Source organism: Emydura macquarii, unplaced genomic scaffold, assembly GCF_026122565.2.
Source record: "Emydura macquarii macquarii isolate MOO-44397 ecotype Brisbane River unplaced genomic scaffold, CSIRO-AGI_Emac_v2 contig_1253, whole genome shotgun sequence".
NCBI lineage: Eukaryota > Metazoa > Chordata > Testudines > Chelidae > Emydura > Emydura macquarii.
The window spans coordinates 52,222,259-52,249,025 of record NW_027131390.1 but is presented as its reverse complement, the minus strand read 5'-3'; the positions used below and the strand labels follow the sequence as shown (position 1 = coordinate 52,249,025).

The following is a 26,767-nucleotide window of genomic DNA, read 5'->3' as shown; positions in this document are numbered from 1 at the left end:
GCCCCGCGGGTCCCCAGTTCCTTCTTTCCGCCTCTGACGGTTGCTGGAACTTCTGCCCTTGCCATTGCAAGCAGCAGTCCTTAGCCTAATTACTATAGTTCAAGCTCTAGTTCTTAGTTAGTTCGTTGTTGTTCAAATTCAGTTGATCGTCGGCAGTTCAACACTGTCAGTTGCCCTTAGGGGTTCTTCGCTAAAGAACCATGCTGGGCTCGGCTGGTTTCAAGAGCTGTTCCATCTGCTCTAAGCAATTTGCGGTGAGTGACCCTCATGACCACTGCCTCCGGTGCCTCGGAGAGCAGCACCGCAAAGAGAAGTGCAAAATCTGCAAGTCCTTCAAGCCCCGCACCCAAAAAGAAAGGGACGCCAGGCTGAAGGTCTTGCTCATGGAGTCTGCGCTCCGTCCGGCCTCCGAGCCATCAAGATCACCGGCACCGAGCGGATGCTCGGTGCAGAGCACATCGCCGGCACCGACAACGGCACCGAAGCCTTCGGTGCCCAAGAAATCAAAGCGGTCCGGCACCGCCTCCATGGACTCCTCCCTGTGACCAACGAAGCAGAGAGAAGCTCAGGAGACACCCCAGCCACGTGCCGTGGAGGTTCCTCCGGCACCTGTGTCTCCTCGCAAGGAGCCTCCCCCGACTCCTGGAAGTGGGGGAGTGCCCTTGCAAGGGCCGTCGACGCCGGAGGCATTCGTCGCGGCAAAGACCCTCTTGGCCTTGCCTACGCCTCCGTTCCCCCCTCGGCCGAGGGGTGCGGGACTAGTGTCTTGGGGCAAACCCGCGCTGGATAGCCCCGGTGGGTGGAGGAAACATCGCTCCCCATCCTCACCCAGACGACCACGGAGGATGGAGAGCGCATCCCCTCCAAGCTCCAACTCCAAGTCGTCGAGCGCCTTGGCACCGCACCACCGGGGGCGGTCAGGAGGCACCAAGAGCCGGCGCAGAAGTGTCAGCGCCGACTCTGACACCACCCACAGCTCGGGCTCGAGCTCTCCGGTGCGGGGGAGGTCGCGGCATCGCTCTCCGAGCAACACCCGGGCGGCACCGAGTAATGTCGACCCTGAGGCCCCCTCAGCCCCAGCAGCAGCGGCACCGTCTCTTCCGGCACCGACTGCGGCACAGACGTTGTTGGGACCGATTACGACGCCGGCCCTGTCAGCGGCATCACACATCTCCCTGGCGTGGTCCACCTTAATGGGCCAGTCCACGGTACCTCCAGGGCTACCGGCACCGGGGGGTGCGGTACCGCCGGCACCGATGTATCTGCTGACACCGATGTATGCGGCTCCGCCATCAGCATATGCACCACCGGGGTTTCCGGCACCGCTGACTTCGGCACCGGGAAAACCAGTGTGTTCCCGTTCCGCCTCGACGGCACGCAGCTGAAGGAGCCGTCACTCCCGGTCCTGACAAACGGTCGGGACGCAGATGCAGGAGGTCCACCAGTTCCTCCAGCCGATCCTCCTCAAGGAGACACCATAGGCGTCGGCACCGGTCCTCCTCCTCTTCCCAGAGCCCTTCCCCGCTGAAAGGTCGCAAGAGACGGTCTGGCGGCTCAAGCCACAAGAGACAATATGTGGACACCCAGCAGTCACCTATGTCAGGGTGGCCGCAAGAGCCGTGGCAGTGGCCATATTGGGGACCTTGGACCGCTCAGCCTGGTCAGGTTGCTGAGTCGCTCCACTCTGGGGTGGTACAGCCCCCACCTCTCCCGACACAGCTGCCTCCACAACTCCCTTCTGATAGGGAGTCAGACCCGGAGGAAGGTCCCTCCACAGGGCCCGTCCCCCCGTCCTCCTCTTCATCCCCGGATGAAGGGACGTCCAGGGACCATAAGGCGCCCCTTTTCGATTTCCGGGCGCACCAAGACCTCCTTAAGCGGGTAGCCTCCAATTTGGGGCTACCGCTTAAGGAGATGTCAGAGGAGGATGATCCCCTCTTTGGCCCTTCGGGGTCCTCAGGCCCCTCTCGAGTGGCCCTCCCAGTCCATGAGAGGGTAATGAAAATTGTGAAGGCCCTTTGGCAAACGCCTTCCTCTGTTCCCCCAACATCGAAGGGAACAGAAAGGAAGTACTATGTGCCGAAGGAAAACTTCGAGTTCCTGTACAATCATCCCCTCCCAGGGACTCTAGTTGTGGTTGCGGCAAACCAAAGAGATCGCCAGGGAGGTCAGGGAAGTACCCCCAAAAATAAGGAGGGGAAGAAGTTAGATCTCTTCGCCCGCAAGGTTTATTCCACGGCCGCTTTACAACTAAGAGTGGCAAACCATCAGGCCCTCTTGGGAAAATATAATCAGAACCTGTGGGTATGAATGCAGCGTCTGATCTCAGCGCTTCCTGCTGATCAAGCTGCAGGCCAGGAGGGTGAGGCAGTGGCCCAAGCAGCTCTGCAATCCGCCAGCGATGTGGCAGATACCGCAGGCAGGGCAATGGCCTGCAGCCAGGAACATCGGCGCATTACTATGGCAGAGGCATCAGGGTTGTCGGTAGAGGTCCAGCAAGCCATCCAGGACCTCCCCTTTGAAGGTTCCGCCCTCTTCTCAGAGAGGACAGATGATAAATTACATGCCCTTAAAGATTTGAGGGCTACCCTGAGGTCCTTAGGGCTATACACCCCTCAGGCGTCGAGGTGCCAGTCTCGCCCCCAGCCACAAAGGCAGCCACCTCCCCCGCCAAGACAAGCCCCCAGGGCCGCTCAGCAGAGAGGGGGGCGGGAGTGCTTCAGAGGGCCTAACCGCTGTGGTCAGCAGGGCTCTTCGGCGTGGGCGCAGCATGGTGCAAAAACTGGGAGTGGCAACGGTAATAAACGCTTTTGACAGCGACTATGAGGGTGGCGCTCTTCCTTTTCCCCGGGAGCTTGACCCACCCTTTGAAAATAGACTTCGGCCTTACTATCAGGCTTGGGAATGGATTACTACGGACCGTTGGGTCCTTGGGGTGGTCCTCAAGGGTTACGCCCTTCAGCTTATGTCTTTTCCCCCGGACTCCCCTCCCATTCTATCCCCTATCAGGGACCCCGCTCATAAGCAACTACTCATTCAGGAAGTCCATTCGCTCCTGAACCTCGGTGCGATTGAGGAGGTCCCAGGGAGGGAAAAGGGAAAGGGATTTTATTCCAGATACTTCCTGATCCCCAAGGCCAAGGGCGGCCTAAGACCGATCCTGGACCTCCGCCGTCTGAACAGATATATCAGACGTATCAAGTTCCGTATGGTTTCCCTAGCCTCCATAATTCCGGCATTAGACCCAGGAGATTGGTACGCGGCCCTTGATTTAAAGGATGCCTATTTTCACATCTCCATTTTGCCAGGGCATAGGAGATTCTTGAGATTCACGATAGAAGGAGGTCACTATCAATTTGCGGCCCTCCCATTTGGCCTGTCTTCAGCCCCGAGGGTTTTCACAAAGTGTATGGCTGTAGTGGCGGCCTACTTACGCCGTAGGGGGGTTCAGATCTTCCCCTATTTGGATGACTGGCTCATTAAGGTCTCACATGCAAAACAGCCTGGAGTTGGTCTGCGCCACATGCACCAGACTGGGGCTTCTCATCAATGAACGAAAGTCCACACTTACCCCGGTGCAGCGCATTGACTTTATTGGGGCTACTCTGGATGCTGTTCAGGCCAGAGCCTTCCTGCCACGACCGTGTTTCGAGGCAATGGGTTCCATTATCGCAGAGCTGCATAGGTCCCCCATGACGACAGCTAGGCGCTGCCTACAATTGTTGGGACATATGGCAGCCTCCACCTACGTGGTAAGGCTAGCTCGCCTCAAGCTAAGACCCTTGCAGGTCTGGTTAGCTTCGGTTTATGTTCCCTCTACACATGTACTGACCAAGGTGGTCACGATTCCCCCACAGGTGCTGTCCTCCCTCCGTTGGTGGATGAACCCGAGGGAGGTGCTCAAAGGAGTCCCGTTCAGAGATCTGGCTCCATCTGTAACCCTTATCACGGATGCCTCGGATGTGGGATGGGGAGCCCACATCAGCGGCAATCTGGGCACCCAAGGGTTATGGTCACCGATGGAGAGAGCCCTACACATCGACATCCGTGAGCTCAGGGCGGTCCGTTTAGCCTGCAGAACCTTCCTCAGATTCCTGAAGGGCAGGGCGGTACGGGTCCTCACGGACAATACAGCAGCCATGTTCTATATGAACAGGCAGGGGGGAGCGCGTTCCTTGGCCCTGTGCCAGGAAGCCACGCGTCTCTGAGAATTTGCAGTGAGGCACGACTTTCATTTGTTTGCCTATCACCTCCCGGGGAACAGGAACGAAGAGGCAGACCGCCTCAGTCGGTCGTTCTCACCCAGGCACGAGTGGTCGCTGCACCAGGAGGTGGCAGCTTTAATCTTCCGAGAGTGGGGAGTTCCCCAACTGGACCTGTTCACGTCGTCTTGGAACAGGAAGTGCCCCACATACTGCTCGCTTCGAGGTCGCGAGCCGGGCTCCCTATCCGACGCGTTCCTAGTGGAATGGGGAGGGGCCCTGATGTGTGCTTTTCCCCCCATTCCGCTCCTCCCTCAGGTCCTTCTCAAGATCAAGAGGGACAAAGCGAATGTCATACTGATTGCCCCAGCGTGGCCGAGACAGTACTGGTACAGTACACTGCTCCACCTATCTATCGCCACACCGACTACACTCCCCAGGCGATACGACCTGCTCTCCCAGGACCAGGGGCGCCTTCTGCACCCGGACCTGGATTCCCTCCATCTAATAGCCTGGAGACTCTCTGGCTGACGGAGAGTGAAAGGGCTTGTTCTTTACAGGTCCAACAGATTCTGCTTGGTAGCAGAAAACCCTCCACACAGGTTACATACCGAGCTAAGTGGAGGCGCTTTACGGGTTGGGCAGAAGCCAGGGGTATCACACCAACCTGCTCACCTATACAGGTTATTCTGGAGTACCTTCTACACCTTAAAACCCAGGGCCTAGCCTTGGCATCCCTGAAGATACACTTGGCGGCTGTTTCAGCTTTTCACCAGCCGCTGCAAGGGCGGTCGCTGTTCTCCCACCCCATGTCGGTTAGATTTATGAAAGGGATGGAGAGGGTGTTTCCTCAGGTTCGAGATCCAATCCCCCCCTGGGATTTAAATCTGGTCCTCACCATGTTGACAGGACCCCCCTTTGAACCCATGGCTACATGCTCCCTGCTACTCCTCTCTTGGAAGGTAGCGTTCCTGGTGACCATCACTTCGGCCAGGAGGGTCTCTGAGATAAGAGCCTTAACTTGGGAGCCCCCCTATACGGTCTTTTACAAGGATAAGGTCAGGTTGAGGCCCCACCCGGCCTTCCTTCCCAAGGTGGTGTCCCAATTCCACTGTAACCAAGATATTTTCCTCCCTGTGTTTTTCCCAAAACCCCACAGTTCGGAAGAGGAACGGAGACGGCATTCGCTGGATGTCAGGCGGGCCCTGGCACACTACGTGGAGAGGACCAGACCCTTCCGTAAATCGTCACAGCTGTTCGTAGCAGTGGCTGACAGGATGAAGGGCTCTCCCGTCTCCACCCAGCGGATCTCTTCTTGGATCACGTCTTGCATTAAGGCGTGTTACGAGCAGGCAAAAGTGCCTTTGCCAGGAACGGTGACGGCACATTCGACTAGGGCTCAGGCCTCATCGGCAGCCTTCCTGGAGAATGTGCCACTGCAGGACATCTGCAGGGCAGCCACCTGCTTGTCAGTTCACACTTTCACGACCCATTATGCCATTGTTCAACAGGCGAGAGATGATGCAGCGGTTGGCAGAGCCGTACTGAGTAGAGCTGCTCGTCAGTGACTCCTACCCGCCTCCATGGGTATGGCTACTCAATCACCTAAATTGGAATGCATATGAGCAATCACTCGAAGAGAGAAAACAAGGTTACTTACCAGTAACTGTTGTTCTTCGAGATGTGTTGCTCATATCCATTCCAAACAGCAGAAAGAAGGGACTGGGGACTCGCGGGGCCAGCAGCACCCTTTATACCGCGACATGAGTGCGGCACTCCAGGGGGCGCCTGAGCTGGCCCTGCAGGCAGGCTAAGGGAAAAAGGTTCCGGGAATCTGTGCACGGGGCGCGCACACACCTAAATTGGAATGGATATGAGCAACACATCTCGAAGAACAACAGTTACTGGTAAGTAACCTTGTTTTACCCCGAACTCCCCAGTTGTTGATACTCACTCTTCAAGACTGCCAGCCTTATGGGCACTCTGCTTACAGTTTACCTGTTCAGGAATATATAATAGTTGAAGCAGACAGACAAAGGCTTTTTAAAAGGGATTTCTAGAAACAATGACTCTTTACTGAAACAGCACAGGAGATACACAAACCTAGGAAAAAGAAGAAACACCTGCATGTGAAATTCTGCCTCGGTTTCCTCACCACTTGAGATTTGGCCAGAATCTTCCAAGGTGTCCAGGATCTCCCATCTAAACATGGGTTCTCCTTCAAAACAGAGTCTCTACCTCTTCTGTAGCCAGCTTCCTTCAGCTGGACTGTTCCCACAGTCAAAAACGTCTCCTTTGCGATGAAAGCCCAGCCTTTTATTCTTCTTTCCTGCCCCAAGCTTTTTTTGTTTGAGAGTCCATTTGTTTTTGTGTTATTAAATGCTAGTACTGGAAGCTGGTTTCTTTGTTTACCGTTTGGGGAAATTCCACTGCTCCAAACCTTCAGAGAAGTTGGAGAAGACAGGTTTGATCTAGGATACAGTTACTCTGTTATTTCTGAGCAACCTCTACTGAGGGGCTGACAACAACTGACCTAGTTAGAGACCGACATGCAGGTACCACTCCTTTCTCAGTGGCACAAGGCTTATGATGCAAGGACACAGTACAGATCATCTTAAGGCTTAAACACACAGTGACTTCATAATATCATAAGTTGTACATGGACAGATTCCCCAAATTGTCACAAATTGCTTGTGTGGATCCCCAAAAATTATATTACATATATATCCCAGAAGGAATTACTTAAATAATGGGAATATATAGGATTGGAATGAGGTAATAATACTGCTCCACTATAGCGTTGTACTGTCTGCATATTTTCGTTTTACTGATTTTATTTCTTCGGGCCAGATTGTTCACAGCTGCAGGGTATAAGTAGCCCCCACACTTTGCACTCCTGAATAATTGGCTGGCTAGATGCACAAGGGGCTGCATGCTGCCTGCCCTCCCAGAAGAGTAGCTCTGGGTATCTTCTCTCTGGAGTGGTGGCTTAGCAGCACTGTGATGAGGATCTGATCCTTAAAGGCTCAGCTGAGACAGTTGCTAGCTTCCATCATTTTTCACAATGTTTTTATTCTTTGTGTCTCTTTCAGTTGTTCGAAACTCCTGAGTGTGGAAATGGATATGTAGAAGCAGGAGAAGAATGTGATTGTGGTTTCCGAATGGTAAGATTAAAATGTTATTATATACTGTTCCTACAACCCCTTTGCACAATAATGTATTGAGCAAAAGTTATATGGATGTTAAAATGGCAGGAGGAAGAGTATTGTGTTGAATTTATGCTGCCTGTCTTGTGGGACAACTTTGATCAGGGAACTATATTAGTCAGCTTCCTGTAAAAGAGGGGGAGCATTTTCCCTAATGAGAAAATATTTGTTTCTGCTGCACTCTGTTATGCTCATTCTTACAAATACAGAAGAAATTTGTTGCCTTCCCTATTTTCCCAGCCCACACCACACTTGGCTCTGAGAAGTGCCTCTTAAAGATGGTGTGAAGCTGGCTAAGCCCTGTGAACAGTGGGGACCATGATGTGGGCCAGGGTAAACAGCATTACACCATGCATAAGTGCACAAAGAGAGAGGAGCAAGAAGCTGGGTCAGGGCAGAGTGGCAAGCAGCTCAAGGCAGAAGAGAGAACAAGCTCCTTCTTGCCTCTTATCTCCCCTGGATTTGGGTGTGGGTGTAGAGGGATTTTGGCTATGACCCTTGCTTGGCCCTGAGATTGAGAAATGATATAGAGGGAAAGAAGGGACTTGTATAAAGATCAGGCATACGTAGAATAAAAGGGTTGGGAATTCCCACTTGAGCTGGCTATCTTCAAGGGTCTCTGTTCATTCTCAGTTGTAGTGAATTGTGCCTCTTAGTACTTCAGGAACAGAACATGTTTCCAAAGCTCTGTTGTCTAGAGCTGCACACCTGTACCTTCTATCTGCATTGAATGTTAAGAGCCTAAGATTATATTAGGTAGTGCAGCCTCAGTTTCTTCTCTTCCACTGCCAAGAGCGTTCAGGGAGCCTCTAGCTGTGTCTTAGTCTGCATCTGCTGACCTTTATTTAGGTTCCTTTAGCTCTTTTGAAAATGTATACTGTATACAGTTAGTTCTCTTAGGGGTTTTCTATAGTGAGTACAAAATGCCTCCATAGCTTACAATGGCATGGACCCTCAACCACAGACAGATTTGAGAAGATATGCATTGTCTCTCTTGATAGTCCCAAATCCAATATTTGGTTGCTGCTATAAGATTCCTTTCACTGGTTTCCCTGCTAGTTTGATGTCTGAATAGCATAAAGGATTCTTCCAGCTGGTTTCTTTTTTAGCAGATTGAATCCTTTCTCTGATGATGATACAGGATGGTGTGTTTGGATGGCTGAGAGGACGAAGTGCTTAGAATGGAAGATTCATAGATCACTGAATGTATTTTCTTTAGGAGTGCTATGAAAACTGCTGTAAGAAGTGCTCTCTCTCTAATGGAGCTCACTGTAGTGATGGACCCTGCTGTAACACATCCTGTCTTGTGAGTCTTATTATAGCATTTCTTTCTATTTAATCTCTCAGCTTTCCCTAGAACTAATGTCTAACCTAATATAGGTCAAACACTAGGTGACAATGGGGGGAAATAGCCCACATATACTGAATCAAAATATTTTTAAGGAACATAACATGATTACTGACCTTCAAACAATGTGGGAGGAGATAGGGATTATATATACATTGGTATTGTTGATGTACACAATATTATACTGTACATCTGGATTTGATTAATTTTACCATCATGATATATTTGAACAATCTTGAGAATTAAAGATTTTTACCTAAATTTTCAAAGCCATTGTGCTGATTTGTGCCACAAAAGTTTCATTGACTTTGATACGGTTCATATAGCTGAAACGTTGATCAATGCTTTGAAAATGTTATTGAGGTTAAAACCAGATTATATTTATTTATCTATTTACTTATATGGTTGAAAATGAATTCATTATGTGTAGAGTGAATTTTAAGCTGCTTGGTGTTTTGGGTGCAATGATCTGATAGTATCAGTTGTAATGTGCGCTTCTCTTCAGCAAGACATGGCAAGTAATTGAAGTTGTACTTTCGATAGTGTTACCTCTCATTCAGCTGAAATCTCTGAACGCCACACAGTATGATACATACTAATAGTTGCTACAATAGGTAGTGCAGGCATTCTTCTCTGATGCAGTTTGCCAATAGCAGGTATTGAAGGGCACTGCTAGGCAGCCTCCCACTTGATTTTTCCTTATTAAATATGGTGATTTGTGGTCCAAAATTCTAGACTGCTTTAGTACTTTAGAAAATGATAATTTAGATGCTGGCCTCATAGTGATAATATTGGGCCACACTCTGATAGCCTGTTATTGCATGCACAGGACTTCAAATGAAGTCAATGGGACTCTTGTGTGTGGCTTATAGCAGGATATAGTGAATTATTAGTGTATCTAGAAAAATTTTTCAGAGACGGAGCAAAGATGAGAAATCCTGAAGGATGTATTTTAAAATCTCTATTGTGGAGAAATCTATTTTGTCTTTGCTTGAGATTACCAGAAACTGTTCCATGAGAACTAGAAGAGTTGTGTCTCAACATCACAGGAGTATAACCTATCTTTTGATTTGGGGCAGTTGATATAATTTCTCAGATAACGATCTAAATTTAATTAAAAGACACAGGATGAGACTAGGTTGAGATATAGTATGTCTGTTGATAAATATTAACGATATTTTTTACATGCTGCTGCTCTTTATTTTAGCCCTGTTAAATTAAACATACACCTAACCTGTATAACCTAGAAGTAGATGTGTTGTTGATAAACCAATGGATGAGTGGTTGGTTGATTCCTTTTTTTAAAGTCTCAATATTTTCTTGACAAAAAATAAATCTTTATCAGTTTTCCTTACACATAGCGTGTTAGTGGTATGCAAAATATTTTTAGCAGAGATGTATTACTGAAAAGTACCTTTCAGATTACTGATGTGCATCACTTTCAGTTGAACCAGAAGCCACCAGTGGGGTTTTTGTTGTTCCTAGATAATTCAGCACTTATTGAATCCCGTGTGTGCGTGCACGTGTGTGCGCTGACCCGTTGGGGGGGGGGGGGGGGGGGGAAACGAGGGAAATTGCCCAGGGGCCGGCAATTTAAAAGGGCCCAGGCAGATATGTATACCCTTCTCTGCTGAGGCCCCTGCCTCTTGCAGTCTTTGCCCCTCCCCTGAGCCGAGTTTATTTATTATGCACCAGGCAGGTTCCTGAGCAGCTGAGGTGGCGGTATCGGCTGCTCAGCTTCCCAGGTTCATCAGTGACCTCCCTGGGTAGCCAAGGGACCTGGGAAACTGAGTAGCCGATACCGCCTCCTCAGTCATCCGGGGATCTGCATCACACATAATAAACCAGCAAAAACTTCCAGCAGAAGCCCACTTGGAGCTGAGCCATCCCTTTCTAGGGGGCCAGTGACTGTTCTGCCCTGGGACCTCAAATTGCTGTTGGTGGGCTGTACACAAGTCTTACAAAATTTAGATTCCAGAGTAAGTCATACACTATTTCTGTACTGAAGGCTTCTTCTAGATGGTGTTTTGTTCCCTCTATTATTAGGTGGGTAAGACCCAAAGGATATTGATACCGAGACTCATTTGAAAATTGAGAAGCATAGTTTTGAAACATGAAGAATATTTCTAAACAAGAGTCTGGAATATATAGGATTGTGCCATTATATAATATAATATCAGTCCTAATGAATGATCATTGTTTTCTAGTTTTTCCCACGAGGCTATGACTGTCGATATGCAGTGAATGAGTGTGATATTACAGAGTACTGTACTGGTGATTCTGGTCAGGTATGTATACTTAAGCACTCTGCATACTCTATTCAATTTTTTAATCTTTTTATCCTGATTAAAAAATATTGAGTAACAAGCTGATACAACATATGTCCAAAATGATTGGTTCCCTCATTAGTCATCAAATTAAAGATGTAGTTTGATAGAAGTGCCTTTGAAGACTATTTTTGTTCTTGTGATTAGCAACTGGCTGTTGTTCTCAATTACTTAATAAGTATAACCTCTTTTACAAAAGTAAAAAGGAAAACTCATAAAACAATGTGAAGAGTGAATGACACAAACTCCAGCAAAATATCTAAATCTGATAAATAGGTTATTGGCAATAAGCACTTATTATAGATGCACAGTGTAGGTATGAATGTGTTAGAAGAAAGCAAAGAAATTGTTTATGGAAAGCAAAAGGAAAGAAAGCAATTACAGTAGAAAATAAGGAAAGTAAAATAAAATAAAACCTGTTTATGTGCTGTGCTGAATGATTTGTTTCAGAACATTACTTATTAAAAGAAATAATGGCAGAGAGACTAAGTCTGTCCATACTCAAACTCCATTGGGATGCCCTGGGGCTTAAGTGAAGACACAACTTAGCTAAAGTATCAAAGAAAAGGTGTGCATGTAAAGCTATATTTCATTCTACCCACTGTGGAGCCTTGACATTTCATATCTTGACTCATCTCCTTAATTTCCATTAGAGATGTGCAATAAGAATAGAATTTAACATGATACTTGAAGGATTATCAGACAATTAAAGCCATTAGCTATTCATACCAGTATAATCAATATGCTATTTGTGATTTTGGTGTGGGCTACTTAAACTGTACATGATTCAAAGGGAATCCTAGAGACTTTGGCTATAGTAGTCTTTGGTTGAAAACTAAAGAAAAATGGAACTTTTATTCTTTACTGATTAAATGTTTTTATCTTCAGAGCAAACATTAGTTTCTGTTTAACAAAGAAACAGGATTTCTCTGAAGTAGGGCATCTTTCATTCTCCATCTTAGAGAACTTCTAGAAATGTAGTGAGAATAATGTGCTCAATTTCATCTTCCTCTCTCCCCCCACATATACTTGCAATGAGCAATAAGAAAATAACAGAATAATGCTTAAGCGTCTGTCATTTACACTGGTTCCCAAAACACTTTGGGTAAGTTTGTCTGGTCCTGCAGGATGCACAAGTGGAAAAGCTTTGTAGGCCAATCACAAAGTGATCCTGAATACAAAGAATGCACAAAATTAATGCTGCCAGCAGAAGTATCTCCAGAGTTTGTAGGGAGAGTGTGGGGCAATGTCCTCACACCCATCTATCCCTCAGAGCTAATGAGTGCTAATGAGCTAAAATTCCAGCCTCCTCTTATCAGATGGAAGAGGTTAAGTTCAAAGAAAGGATAGGGGAAAGTGTTTTAATCAAAGATACTCTTTGATTCAGGAGAAAACTCCCCTCTCCTGTGTTTTTCTCTTCCCTTTCCCCTCTATATAGTCTCTGTCTCTTCCCCATTTCCACCATGTTGTCACTTTCTTCCATCTCATCCTGCATTGTTTCTTTGATGGTGCTTCACTTGATTAGCAGAAATAGCACAATGAAAGTAGCTAATATCCTCTCTGACAAGTAGCCTTTTAGTTACACTTACTCTAACACTGCTGGCAGCAGGAGTAGAGTAAGCAACAATAGAAAACTAGCTTGAGAGTAGGAGGTTAGTGTTTACATACTAAGGTAATGGGTGTTACAGAAAAACCTTAAAACCACCCTCCTGTCCTCACTTAAGAGGACATAGCAGGAATATCATGATGATCTTTGGCACTCTAAATGTGCACATCAAACAAAGAAGGATCCAAATACAAATTAAATAATTTTAGATCCAGTTCTACTACACACACTCACTTTGACTAGTATATTACTCAGCAAGTAAGTCCATTGTTTCCAATGGACCAACTTGCACAGTAACTCATCTTCGTCCTCCTTGACCTATCAGCTGCGATTGGTATCATCAGCACATTCTTCTTAAAATCCAGTCATCCATTGGCTTTCATTACTGTCCTCATGTGGTTCTCCCTCTGACTGTTGGATCACTCCTTTGGTGTTTTGTTCAGTGGGTTCTCCTTCTCCATCTCTCTGACTCTTTCAGTGGTGGGACCTTCTGGGCTGCATCCTTGGCCCCTTCCTCTTCCCCCTTTCCACCCTACCTCTGGGTGAACTTATCTGTAAAACATGGCTTTGACGACCATCTTTATGAAGTCTGCCTCTCTAGTCTGGACCTCTCTCCCTACAACTAGACTAAAATCTGGCCTTGCCTTTCTCTCTCTGTGGGTGTTAGGTCATCAGCTGAAACTCACATGGCCGAAACACAGCTTTTAACTTTTCCCTGAAGCCCTTCTCTTCCCTTCCCTTTCTCTGTCATGGTGGACCTTATTATCTTGTCTCTCAAGCTGATAATCTTGGCTTCATTTTTGAATTGGGCATCTCTCTTTTGGCCCTGTTGCCGGTACCCTTGTCCTGCTCTAGTTCATTCAGCATGCTACTCCTAAGGTCATCTATCTGGCTTGTCACTAAAACTACATTACCACACTTTTAGTCCTCCATTGTCTCCCCCTCTTCCATCACATCTAATTTAAATTTCTTATGATAACTTTCCATAGTTTAGCCCTGCCCTATCTATCCATTCTACTATCTTACTGCAAGGCCAACTCCAGCCTTCTCTCTGCCAGTGATTCCAGTCTTGATCACCCTCTTGTCTGCTTTTCCCTCAAACACCTTTGTGTTTTTTTCCATGCCATTCCCTGTGCATGGGAAAAGCTCCCAGTCAAAATCCTTAATCACCAGGTTTCTTCAAACCCCTTCTCAAAGCTCACCTTTGCCATAATATATACCATAAACTGCCATCTAGCAATGGCTGGAAAAGTGTTAAATTGTGATTATTGCTAATATGTGGCTAAGACTTGTGCACACAGTCAGAGCTAGTCTGCAGATGAAAATGAATCCAGAAGATAACATGTGAATTTAAAGTGGATTAACACTTCCATAGTTTTAGAAGTGGATTAAGCTAATTTGGAATAAGGCATTCTTATTCCAGAGTAAGATCATCCTCACATGTTGTTAATCAGGAATAGTTATCTCAGAATAATTTCCCATGTAGATAAACCCTAAATCTCTGCTAAAACATTCAGTTATTTTTTGTTACTTCATTCTCCCCACAGTCTGCTTGTTTGTCTCATCCAGCTGTTATGCCTGTCTCTCAGACTTAGCTCTTCGGGGTAGGGATTGTTAATTTATATATGTTTGTACAATGACTTATTTGATAAGGCCCTGATATGGTTGAGGCATGTAGCCACTACCACAATATATATGTTAAACAATAATACATATGAGTCAAGGTGGCAGAATTGTGATCTAAGTTTATGGATAGCTGGTGTGAATGAAAAAAGGAGAGCCTTGGAAAATTAACCTAGCATCTTAACTTTAAACATATTGATGGCCAGAATTAAAGCTCAAGCAAGAAGAACATGGTCACAATCCAACTAAGAAATAATGAATGTGTGTTTAGTAGCAGAAATGTTTAAAAATCCTGCACATATTAGAAAAGTTAAGTAAAATAGGCAAATATGAATGATTAAATCAACATGAGAAATAGAAGGAAAATGACTTTTTAAAAAATGGATTCCCAAATTTCTTAGCACAGGCACTGAATAAACAGATAAACCTCTAAAAAGTGAAAATAGGTTGGTCAAAATGTAGCCTCTGAGGAAAGTTAAATATGAACAAAATGAAGCTTTATCTCTTAAGAAAGTTATGAGGCATTCAGTTTGAGAGGTTTGGAAGACATTTCTGAGTTTGCCTGCAGATATTTACAGGGATAATGTCGGCCTTTTTATGCCCCAATGTCTCTCTAAAAATTGTTCTGCTTCAAGTAATCATCCTTATGCCCATTGAAGATGGGAGCGAATGTCGGTGGAATGTGTATATAGACAATCACTCAACAGAGAGAGGAAAATTAATTACTATATATAGTAACTGGTTATCTTTGACATGTGTTTTCCATATGCACATTCCACAACCTGCCCTTCCAGCTTCTCTTAAGTCAGAGTCCTCTTATAAGGGATTCTGCAGTGAGAAGGAACCTAATGGCAGTGGGCGTGCCTTGCCCTTATATGCCCCTGCAGAAAAGCATGATGACTGCAGAGCGCATGTGCACCCTATGGGTACTGCTGGCCACAAAGACATTTATACTTCATGAGGCACATGCACAGCATCAGTGAAATGTGCACATCAACAACACATCTTGAAGAACTCCAGTTACTGTACACAGTAAATAACTTTCCTTTTAAGCTATTAAAAATTGTTCTCAACCTCAGAAAAATCTTTTGTGCTATTTTTAACAAATCTACCATTCTGGTATCAAAAACATTAAAGAGGAAACGCTATTTACCACTAGTTTTTAATTGATTATACTTTTTTGTTCATACTTGTTGCTCTGTAACAACTATATCTAACAAATACTTGCATACCCACCCCCCAAAAATGAACTGCATGACAATTTAGCCATTTCTGTTGATGTTCCCGACAATGTCATAAAATCTGTATACAGAGAGAAAAACAAAAAAAGTCAATCAGCTTAGGGCTAGTTGTCTTTTGGCAATGTAAAATCACTGCCAATTGGCAGACCTCAGGACCTGGTCCCAGTAAGGGCTCAGGGCACTGGGAAAGTAGTGTGCTTGCTGTTTGTTTATTTTTTAAGTTATTCTATCTCTGTCCTTTGTTCCTTGTTCTACAGTTCCACCATTCACGGGACATCTCTGTGAAGCAGGTTTCTAGTATGTATTAATGATAGGCAAGTTTTCACTGGTTTGATATCAGAACTAAGTCTCTAAGAACGGGAAGTGGCTGGTTATCATATAATTCAATATCTGCAATTGTGTGATTGTTTATGAACTTAACACAGAAATCTATGTAGCTGTCTAAAGCTGCATTAGTATTTGGTTGATGTTAAAAGTTAATGAACCTTCAAATAATCTTAAATTCTTTCTAAATCACTTCTTTTCTACATTGTGCAGCATTTTCATTTTTTCTTGTGTCGATCACTATTGCTGAGCATAAACATGGGAAATTATTCTTTGTGTGATTTATATATTGATGGCATTACTCTGCAGCCAAGATCTTCTACAGCTAAATTGACATGCTTCCACCACAGCTGAATTCATCCTCTGCAGAATTCTGTACAAGTTCTAAGAGTTGGGCTTGTGCCCACTCGAATCTGGAGCCACTGAGAGCCAGTTTGGTCCCTATAGCTGGTTAGAACAACCCTAAGGACTGCCCTAACTTATGCTCAGCTGCTCAAGGACTTTATGGACTTCGTTGCAGGTCAGGAATAGCTGAGGTACAGGACTGCCCTAGCCACATTCCTTTCACCTGTCACATGACCAGGAATGCTTCCTCCCATGTCAGTGGCTTTTGCAGGGGAAAGGAGGATATAGATCTGGTATAGTTTGTTCTGTACCTGTCTGGAGGGTCTCCTGTATCAGGAACAGTCCATCAGGGCCCTGCAACTACTTTGCAGCCCCTTTGTGCCAACAAGATTTCTTTGTACAGAAGACATTTAGTATTTTATGTGGATGTATTACACTATACAATTTAATCTATTTATACACATACCTTAATAAAGTACCAGATAAAACAGAACTGTTAAGAGAATGTTAATAAGATAATGTTTTGGTGAGGAGTAGTAAAGTGACCTGTCACATGTCTGTCTGTCTGTCCACCTACCCAGCAAGCACTTACGCTCTGTAAAGTCATTTTCCTTAAGTTCTTACACTGTTTTGAATATATTTGGAATTTCTGCAGTTTATTGTGGAACAGATTACCATTGGAATTACTTTCATTCAAAGTTTATTCTGAGATTCCTTATTGTCTGGTTCTTTCTTTGTTTCATTCTGTTCAATCTTGGTTTGAGTTTCACTCTCAAATAGCGTTGTAATATTTCTTGAATGGCTGTGTGAGATGACTTGTGTAACCTTTGTCTTCCTTCCTCCGTTTCCATCTATTATTTGTTATCTCATGTCTATAAATAGAGTATAACCTCTTTGGCACATGAACTGTATCATTTTAATTTGTCTGTAAAGCACCTACCACATTTTGGATACTATGTAAATATAAGACGTCTTCTCCATTCTTTTTTTCCTTTGAATTTTATACACCACAGTCATATTTCCTATTAATCTATTTTCTAACAAATAGAAACCGAATTTTTCTGACTTCTTATATGGTAGTTATAACCCTTGGGGCCCTTTGCATTCTTAATGCTCTCTTCTGTTGCACACTTCCTATGCATGTATTTCATGCCAAGTATTTTGTTTTTAAATAATTTATTGTTAAAATTTGCAATACACGGTTTACTGTCCTACAATTCCAAATATTATTTGATGAAGGATTTTTATCTTTTGATGTTCAGTGCCCACTAAATCTTCATAAACAAGATGGATATGCTTGTGATTCTAATCAGGTATGTAATATTTTTAAACCTTTGCAAATCAATGAATCTAATGTAAATTTTCATTTCTTAAATCACTTTTCTTCCTTATTTCTTAAATTCAGTGTTTCAGTTATTCATCCGAAGGGCTTGTCAAACTTAGTGCAGACAAACAGAAGTACCTATTCAATTTGAGGATATCATCCATCCTTCTCTCTGTAGTGCTTCAATATTTTGTCCAGGCATCTGGTGGGCCATTGCATAAACATGGGGACTGATCTAGTCTCTCACTTGCTTGGTTAGAGTTCAGGCATACTGCTTGTAGCTGTGTGAAGAAACTTGCACTGATGTTGCCTGTGTTGTCCATGCTCTATTTTTAACATTGAGAATTTCAGTTTTATGTGTAGTGAGTTTGGCCCTTCTCAATTCACTTAAAAAAATCATCTTTCTCCTTTGACTTTTATTTCTGCACAGCAGGCAGTGCGCAGAAAATAGAAATACCAGATTGGTGAAGATTAGTGCACACCCAAATGTACAGGTGTATATTCTTGTATAACTCTGCAGTGATTTACAGGTGTTAGTTCCATTGAAGTTCATAGAAATGAAGGGCCAGATCTTTCATTACTTTGTGTCTTATGCAGGCCTTTACCCTTTGCAAAGTGGATATGTAATGCTGCCACTAGCATGGGTGAATGCAAAATCTGATTTTGGTAGCATTTTCAACCCATTTTGAATGGTGTAAAGTGCAGTAGAGAATCAGGCCCTCAGTGTATAAATGTGTCTTCCACTCTTCCCTCCCCCCCCCCACTACCACCCTCCCGCAACACACACACACAAGCACATTAAGAGGAGAGTAAATCTCAATGTATAAAATAAAACAATTAAAATGAAAGAGACCTTGTAAAGACAGCTAAAGGACAACATTTGATTTAAAAGAAATAAAGTAATATGTTCAGTTTCCATTCACTAATTTGTTGTTTTATTTAGGGACGTTGCTATAATGGAGAATGCAAGACAAGAGACAATCAGTGCAAATACATCTGGGGAATTAGTAGGTTGACATTGCCTACCTTAAGTATATTTTATTCATGTGTATTTTTTAGTTTGTATTCTCAATGTTTCCATCTACTGTACTTTCCTCCTTCAGTTAAAAGTTTACACTGTAGATCAGAGAAAAAATGTGTCTGTTGAGATAATATGGGTGACTTGTGATGTCCCTTGATATTTGGCCACTGTGATACGTTGGAGACATGGGACTTGCCAGGGTGGTTATAACTTGCTGTACTTGTAGATATTCGTAAAGTCAGAAGCATATACTGCAGCTAACCCAGGCTGAAACTCTCCAGAAAACACAAAACTAAACGCTGCAGGCACATTAGGTAAATATCTTTGGATAAATATTTTTTGTCTTCAGAATATTTCTTCATATACCTCAATATAAATGGGCTTTTTAAAAATAAATCACACATAACTATCAACTCCCTCATCTTCAGGGGGAGAAATGCACTGGATAATGATTTTGAGCATAAGACAGGGGAATTGAATTACCAGTATATCCCAGTCTCTTGCACTCATAAACTGATGTTTATGTATGCCAGATTCATTATACCCTAAGTGATTATGCGTGCGCACGTGGAGAAAGAGAGAGAGAGAAAAATGTTCCCACCCATTGCAGTGATAGGAGATTTCCACCTTACAGTTTTAGCTGACTCCTAGTACCTTTCCTTTCGCTCAGAGTCAGCAGAACCTTTTTCTCTAACTGTAAGGTTAAATGTTTGAGGTGTGTACTGCATCCAATCTCTTATCTTGTACTTTGGTTATTATATTTTAATTTAAATTATTTAGATTATTTTCTGCGTAAGTGTCTATGCTGTAACTAATACATTTTATTTAGTTGTTACTTTTTGTTTTTCTAAATAATGGAGACTATTTTTTTTTTAAATGGAAGGAGGCCTAATGGGCTTGTTAATGAGTAAATTCCCTATTAACTCCATGAGTCTGGAAGGATGTTTATAGGTCCACCCACAAGCACAGAAAAGTAACATCAGAGATGAAATTCTGAGAACATCTCTACAGGCTTTGCCTCTGTTCTCTCTCTACTTTTCTCTTTCAACAATTTCCCAGTATTGTTTGCTCTGCCTCCTCACAGCCAGCTTGCTGGTTCTACCTTTTTTAGGTAGGTGAGACTCTAAGGTTTATTCTTAGGGCAAGCATACTAATATGAGGAAATTCAAAAAGACTAAAGAAAAGAAATGTGGAAAATGCTGTAGATTGTGGCTCTTCTGTCTAATCCTACTTTATTATGAAAATTAGGACTTCTCTGCTTGCATTGAAAAGCCTTGAGTTAGGGCAGGTCTACACTACTGCTTATGTCAATCTAATTTACATCACCTCCCCCCCCCCCCGAGCGATGCAGGTTACAGCAACCTAAGCAGTGTCTTCACCAGATGGCGCAACTGCAGTGCTTCTAGTGTAGACCTGCCCTTTGTCTCAGAAATCCCATGGGATCTTAAGATGTTCTCACTTATATTGGCTTTATATCTGTTTAACTCCATTCTCCTCATTTACACTGGTGTAAATGAGGAGAATAAAGCCCCTTAATTCTTTTCCTGGATACATCAAGAGGCAAATCTCTGATGCTACAGAGAGATGGTCAATTCTATTCTCACACCAGTATAAATCAGGAATGACTGCAATGAGTGCAGTTAAATTACACCACTGTGAAACTGATGAGTGAGCAGAATTAGACACAGAGAGAATTAAAGTAAAGAAGATATACAGCCTAGGCAGAGGTTGCTTAGACAAGTCACTGAAAGAGAGTCTCCAAACTGATGTTGAGCTCAAATATTGGAATCCACAGTGTAAGGTGGGAAGTACTTCCCCTTTTCAACTGCCTGATATTCTGTATCTTTTCCCCTCTCCTCCCCTTCTCTTTGTGTGAACAAAATCTACTCCATAAATTAAAACACAGGATGAAATGTCAAAGTATTGCATTAATATTTTCTTGTGGCAGTTCTTTACATATTTTACATTTATTTTATGAAGGAAATATTTGGTGCTGTCAATGTAAAGTACATTCTCTTTCATTAACAGAGGCTACAGGGTCTGACAAATTCTGCTATGAGAAACTTAATACAGAAGGCACAAAAAAAGGAAACTGTGGAAAAGATGGAGACCGATGGATTCAGTGCAGTAAACAGTAAGCTTAGCTTTGTAGAAACTGTCTAAATACTCTGGCTAGGTGAAATTGGCCTAATATTTTCCAGGTTTTTTTAATGAACTTTTTCAGCAGTTTGTTTTGCGTGGTTTTGAATTCTCTATTTTTTTCTCTCAAATTTTCAGAACCCCAAAATGTCTGATTGGTTTGCAAAATTCCCATATTGCTCAAAAATTCACATTTTTGGAGTTTCTCACATTTAGATTTTCATGCAGAAGACTGGCAATTTGGGCTTGTGGAGAGAAGTTAAAGGAGATAGCAGCAAAAAGTCACACATTTGTAATATACATGCATACAAGGTCAGGATAAGTGGCCAAAGATATGCATACTGGTTCCAGGTCCAGATGTGGCCCAGGAATCTATGCTAGATCCTGTGATCTCAGGGGGAATTCTACCTTGTGAGTGGGGTAGCAGTTTGGTGGTAATCTGCTCTCACTGAGTAAGACCATGATCTCCTATCATATTGGACCTCCTCACATTCAGTATGACCAAATATTTGGAAGACACTACTAGGCCATGGACAACAGTGAGTGCTGACTGATCTGTGGAAGGAAAATGCTCATCCTACCAATGTGTATCCAAAGATGTCCGGTAGCTGGTGTCATATGTCATAAGTAGCCATAGTGCCAATGGGATAAAGACCATTGATTCAGCAGTACTAAGCTCTTCCTCTGGCTCTAACTGGTCCTGCCAGTGCAAGCTCCTCTTTACCTCTCCCTATTGTCTTGGGCATATGTTGAACTTCCAAGATGGGAGCTAGTTGAGAAAGTATGTAACTAGAGGTAAGGCTTTTTTGATATAGCCCTTTTTTTTTCCAACTCAGGAATCATTCAGGAGTAGACTTAGATGTTTGTTAATTTAGTCATTATTTGTAATTGAACAGATTAAGTGAACAAATTTTGACCTATGGATGGTTTGTGACCTTGTTCACTACAACGGTTTGCTCTTTGTCATATGATATATCTGCTCCCTGATTAGATGACTGACATTTTGAAAGTAGGAGAATAATGAACGTTGAATGCTCGTTAATGTGTGAATGAGTTTTTATGTGAAGAACAGCCATTCACTCCAACATTCATATTTAAAAAAAAAAAACCAAAAAAACCTAAAAATATTTGCATGGATGTTCGAAAGTAGCTAATAAAAAGGAGCACAAACATGGTCAGACTGAATGCGCACAGATATTCACAACCATTGTTTTGCAGTATTCATCCAGCTATATGTGTGACTTCAATGTAAAGTTTGGACAGTCAATGCAAGGGAAAGTGGCAGCAGATACCCAGTCTCTTTCCCAAGAATGCAGTAGTGCTCCCTGCACATTACTAATTCTTATAATCATTATGATTCTACTGTGATGACAAGGAGAATAAAATAAAATACAAAACTGCATCATTAGCATATAGTAAGCAAAATCCCTGAAAAAGCACAAAGTAATGTAATCTGGCATAGCAAAACTATATATGGTTAGTCCATGTGTATGCCCCTTTTAATATGATATTCAGGTACTTTTGTAGAAATAGATTTTTGTTCAGACAAACATTTGGGGAACACTGCTATTCATAATTAACCAATTGGTAGATTTTTTGTTTCTGCTTTTGCCATTAACACCATCTGCTGGCTATGGCTAATTTCTGCCATCCTTATTCACATCAAGTAGTACCTTACTTTGGTACCATCAAAGTCTACTACTCACTAAGTAAGTCATTACTTAATGTGACCAGCAGTGGTAGAAGCTGGCCTTAAGTTGTTTATTTCAGTAATATTGTTGGTTTCATGCCTTCATCACTTTTGACACACTTTGCATCTAATAAGTATTGTTAGTATGACTCTTTGGTAACTTTGATATCTGTGTTTCGTTTTTCTTTTGCAGTGATGTGTTCTGTGGCTTTTTGCTCTGCACTAATCTTACTCGAGTTCCACGAATTGGTCATCTTCAGGGAGAAATTACCCCAACCTCTTTTTACCATCAGGGGCGTGTAGTGGACTGCAGGTAAAAGACTATACAGCATACACAAACGGTTTTTCTATCCGTAACCAAATTGAATGGATTAAAAGATGACTAACTGATAGGTCTCAAAAGGTAATTAACAGGGAATCATCATAAAAGGGGATTTATAGCGGTGTCCCACAGTGTCTGGTACTTGGCCATATGCTATTTTACAATTTTTATTAATGACCTGGAAGAAAACATAAAATCATCACTGCTAAAGTTTACAGATGCCTCAAAAATTGGGAGAGTGGTAAATAGAGGACAGTTTGATCTGGATCACTTGGTAAGCTGGGCACAAGCAATATGAGTTTTAATATGGGTAAATGTATGCATTGAGGGACAAAGAACATATGCCTCACTTATACAATGGGGGACTCTATCCCGAGGATCAATGACCCTGAAAAAGATTTGGGGATTGTGGTGGATAATCAGCTGAACACAACCACCCAGTATGACGCTATGGCCAAAAGGGCTAAAACAATTATTGGATGCATAAATAGGGGACTCTCAAGTAGGAGTAGAAAGATGATTTTACCTCTGTGTTTGGTATTGGTGGAATGCTGTGTCCGGATCTGGTGTCTACAATTCAAGAAGGAGATTGATAAATTGGAGAGGAGTCAAAGAGCCATGAAAATGATTAAAGGATTAGAAAATATGCCTCGTATTGATAGATTGAGGTCCTTAAGTCTATTTATCTTAACAAAGAGAAGGTTAAGGGGTGACCTGATCACAGTCTACTGTACTTACCTGGTGAACAAATATTTAATAATGGGCTTGTCAATCTAGTAGAGAAAGGTATAACACAATCCAGTGGCTGGAAACTGAAGCTAAACAAATTTTTGACTGGAAATAAGGGGTACATTTTTTACAGTGAGGATAATTAATCATTGGAACAATTTACCAAGGCTCATGGTGGATTCTCCATCGCTGACAAATTTTAAATCAAGATTGGCTGTTTTTCTAAAATACATGGCTGAAGAATTACTTTGGTAAAGTTTTATGGCCTGGGGGCTTGTCTACACTGAAAAGTTACATCAGCATAGCTACACCTCTTGGGGGTGTGAAGAATCCACAGCCTTGAGAGATGTAGTTAAAATGACCTAATCCCAGTGTAGACAGCACGAGGCTGACAGAAGAATTATTCTGTCAAACTAGCTACCACCTGTCTCAGGCCTGGTCTACACTGGTGGCTTAATTCAAATTAGTCCCTTAATTCGAATTAATTACTCCCGTGCCTACACTTGCACATTGTTAATTCGAATTAAGGAGCCTTTAAAATCGAATTAATAAAACCACCTCTGCAAGTGGATTAGCACCTGAAGTGCATCTGTTAATTTGCATTAGTGTGAGTGTGGACGCAATGGGACTTAATTCGAATTAATTGGCCTCCAGACTATCCCATGATGCCCCATTTCAGTACCCTCCCCAAAGCAGCCCCGGGAAGATTTAAATCTTCTTTTCCTGCAGTGAATGGGTTTAAAATCCAAGCTGCGATCACCCCCTACACACACACAAGCCCTTTGCAGTTTGTCCCTTTGAAAGTTTAGCCCTTTAAAGTTTGTCTCTTTGAAAGATTTCACCACCCACCCTCCTCCCTGTGTGGTGAATGCGTTTTAACTGCCAGCAGTGAGAGGAAATTCTTTGCTACATTGTTTCAGTGGCCAATCATGGAAATTGATACTTTCTTAAGAGTTTATTCACAGTGGTACATGTGGATACATTATATCATGCTTTCCATCAGTGAAATGGAAACATTTGTATCACTGTATTAATATACTAACTGACTCCGTTGTTATTTATCTTACATTCTACAGACACCTCAGTGGAGGGAAAAATCAAAGGCAAGCAATATACAGAGGATGATAGGGGGAGCATAAAAGGCAAACAGCAGGGGGTGATGGGGGGAGCATAAAAGGCAAACAGCATACAGTTCTAAAGTAATCCAGGCTAAGATGCGATGTATTTGTCACAGTCAAAATGAGAGCATAGTTCAGCTAGCTCCATGTGCCTGCAGCAATGGCTATTGGGGGAGTAAAAAAAAGCATGAAAATCCTTTTCCTGTTTGTTTGGGGGTGGGGGAAGCAGCGCTGCATCCTGGGATGATGACACTCGTCACAACAGCATCTGTGGTTAGTTGCACTGTGGGATAGCATCACACATTGCACTGCTTTCTAATTCAAATTAAGGCTGGCCAATGTAGACGCAAGAAACCAGCACAAACACTGTAGTGTGGACAGTCTGCAGCGCTTTCTATAAATCGCTTTCTGTAATTCAAATTAAGCTAATTCGAATTAGTGCTGCAGTGTAGACATAACCTCAGGGAACTGGATTACATACAGCAAAAGGAGAACCCCTGCTGCAGCTGTGCCTCTATAGTGTTTCAGGGCTAGTCTACACTTAAAATTTACAGCAGCACAGCTGTATTGGTACAGCTATATTGCTGCAAGAGCGCTTGTGTAGCCGCGTTATATCAATGGGAGAGAGCTTTATATCAATGGGAGAGAGGGTGTGTTTTTTCACATCCCTGAGCACAAAAGTTTTGCCAGAATAAGTGCTAGTATAGACAAAGTCTTAAGTGTAGATATAGCTTGTGTTATACAGGAAGTCAGACTAGATAATCACAATCATCCCTTCTGATCTTGGAATTTAGGAAGGTATGATAAAGATAAAAATTTTAAACAGCTAAATTTAAATTTGTTAAAGATAAAAATCACTTTTTAAATGGTATTTCTCCTTTTATTAAAAACCAGTAAGATTCTCCATTTAAGGGTTAAACATGTATTGATTCACAGGTTACCTTCTAGAGACTGGTATCAAACCTTAATGTTCAGCATCACAGTGCTCTTCCATGAAAAGATTAAGAATTATAATCCAGAAGAGCAAAAGATCCATATATAAGACTTCATGGTTTTGAGCAGTACTATCTCAGCAAGAGGAATTTTGTTTTATATTAATGGTTGTGGTAGGAGGAGATCTTTAGTTATAATTTAATTGGTCAAAGGAGAGGTAGATGTTTTTATTGTCTTGCACGTAGATTATTGGATGGATGCTTCTAAAAAATCTAAATAAAATTTTTGATTATTAAGCATACTGAAATAACAAAGAATACTCTTTTATATAAATAGAACTATTCTCCACCATATTTACTCCATTCCCATTTGAGATTAGAGTTTAAGCATGAAACATTTCTCATAAAATGTGCATAAATATATATACATAAACTAGTAACATTTTCTAGAAATATCATTCTAAGGTATGAATAAAAAAGCTGTTCTGTCAGTTATAAATATGTAAAATATAGGAGCAAATTAAGATTGCAAGTCTATACCTAGAATTCTTCTCCATATCACAGCTACTTCATGTCAGTGCTAGTGTGAGAGTTGTGTGATAAATAGAAATATTTTGGTGTGAATTTGTGCATACCATATTCTTTCTTATAGTGTGCTATGGAATGAAGGAGTATAGCCTTTTAACATCCATACCTTTATTGTGCTTTAATATTTTTAAAAGGCTCTAGCCATAATATTAATAGTATTTTAAAATGTCTTCTCCTAGTGGTGCTCATGTGCTTTTAGATGACGATACGGATTTAGGATATGTGGAGGATGGAGCTCCATGTGGCCCTCACATGATGTGTCTAGACAGGAAGTGCCTACCAATTCAGTCCTTGAACATAAGCAGCTGCCCTATTGGTTCTAATGGAAAAGTCTGTTCCGGTCATGGGGTAAGTCCATATCTGCATGATAGCAGCTAAACCTCTGTCCGTACTTCCAGTATAAACAGCTCCTAGTGTACAGTACTGTGTATTGTCCCTAAAATCTTCAGCAAGGCCTCCTGATTTCCTGAGCACACTAATGTTGGATTTTGTGACAAACTTTAATTCTATGACATCATGAGAGGCATAGATAACATTTGAGAAAACAAGATTTTTAAATTAAATTGTGTAACACAATTCATTGTGGTTTTCATGTTAACATTTAGAGTGGGATTTTCAAAAGCATTTATCACTGGGCTAACTGTGCTCCCACTGACGTCAATGGTAAACTCCAGTATTGTAA

The 26,767-nt window shown here is 42.7% G+C and overlaps 1 protein-coding gene across 4 annotated transcripts in view; it reads left to right on the top strand.

Moving 5' to 3' along the window:
- Positions 1 to 26,767, top strand: part of ADAM23 (ADAM metallopeptidase domain 23) — a 239,490-nt gene that overhangs the window by 178,198 nt on the left and 34,525 nt on the right. For all 4 annotated transcript variants that reach the window (XM_067548777.1, XM_067548774.1, XM_067548778.1 and 1 more), the window contains 8 exons: positions 7,295 to 7,366; positions 8,628 to 8,714; positions 10,964 to 11,044; positions 17,485 to 17,535; positions 18,490 to 18,553; positions 20,596 to 20,701; positions 22,590 to 22,709; positions 26,265 to 26,433. In XM_067548777.1, the coding sequence (XP_067404878.1) occupies positions 7,295 to 7,366; positions 8,628 to 8,714; positions 10,964 to 11,044; positions 17,485 to 17,535; positions 18,490 to 18,553; positions 20,596 to 20,701; positions 22,590 to 22,709; positions 26,265 to 26,433 (750 nt within the window). The remainder of the gene's footprint in view (positions 1 to 7,294; positions 7,367 to 8,627; positions 8,715 to 10,963; positions 11,045 to 17,484; positions 17,536 to 18,489; positions 18,554 to 20,595; positions 20,702 to 22,589; positions 22,710 to 26,264; positions 26,434 to 26,767) is intronic.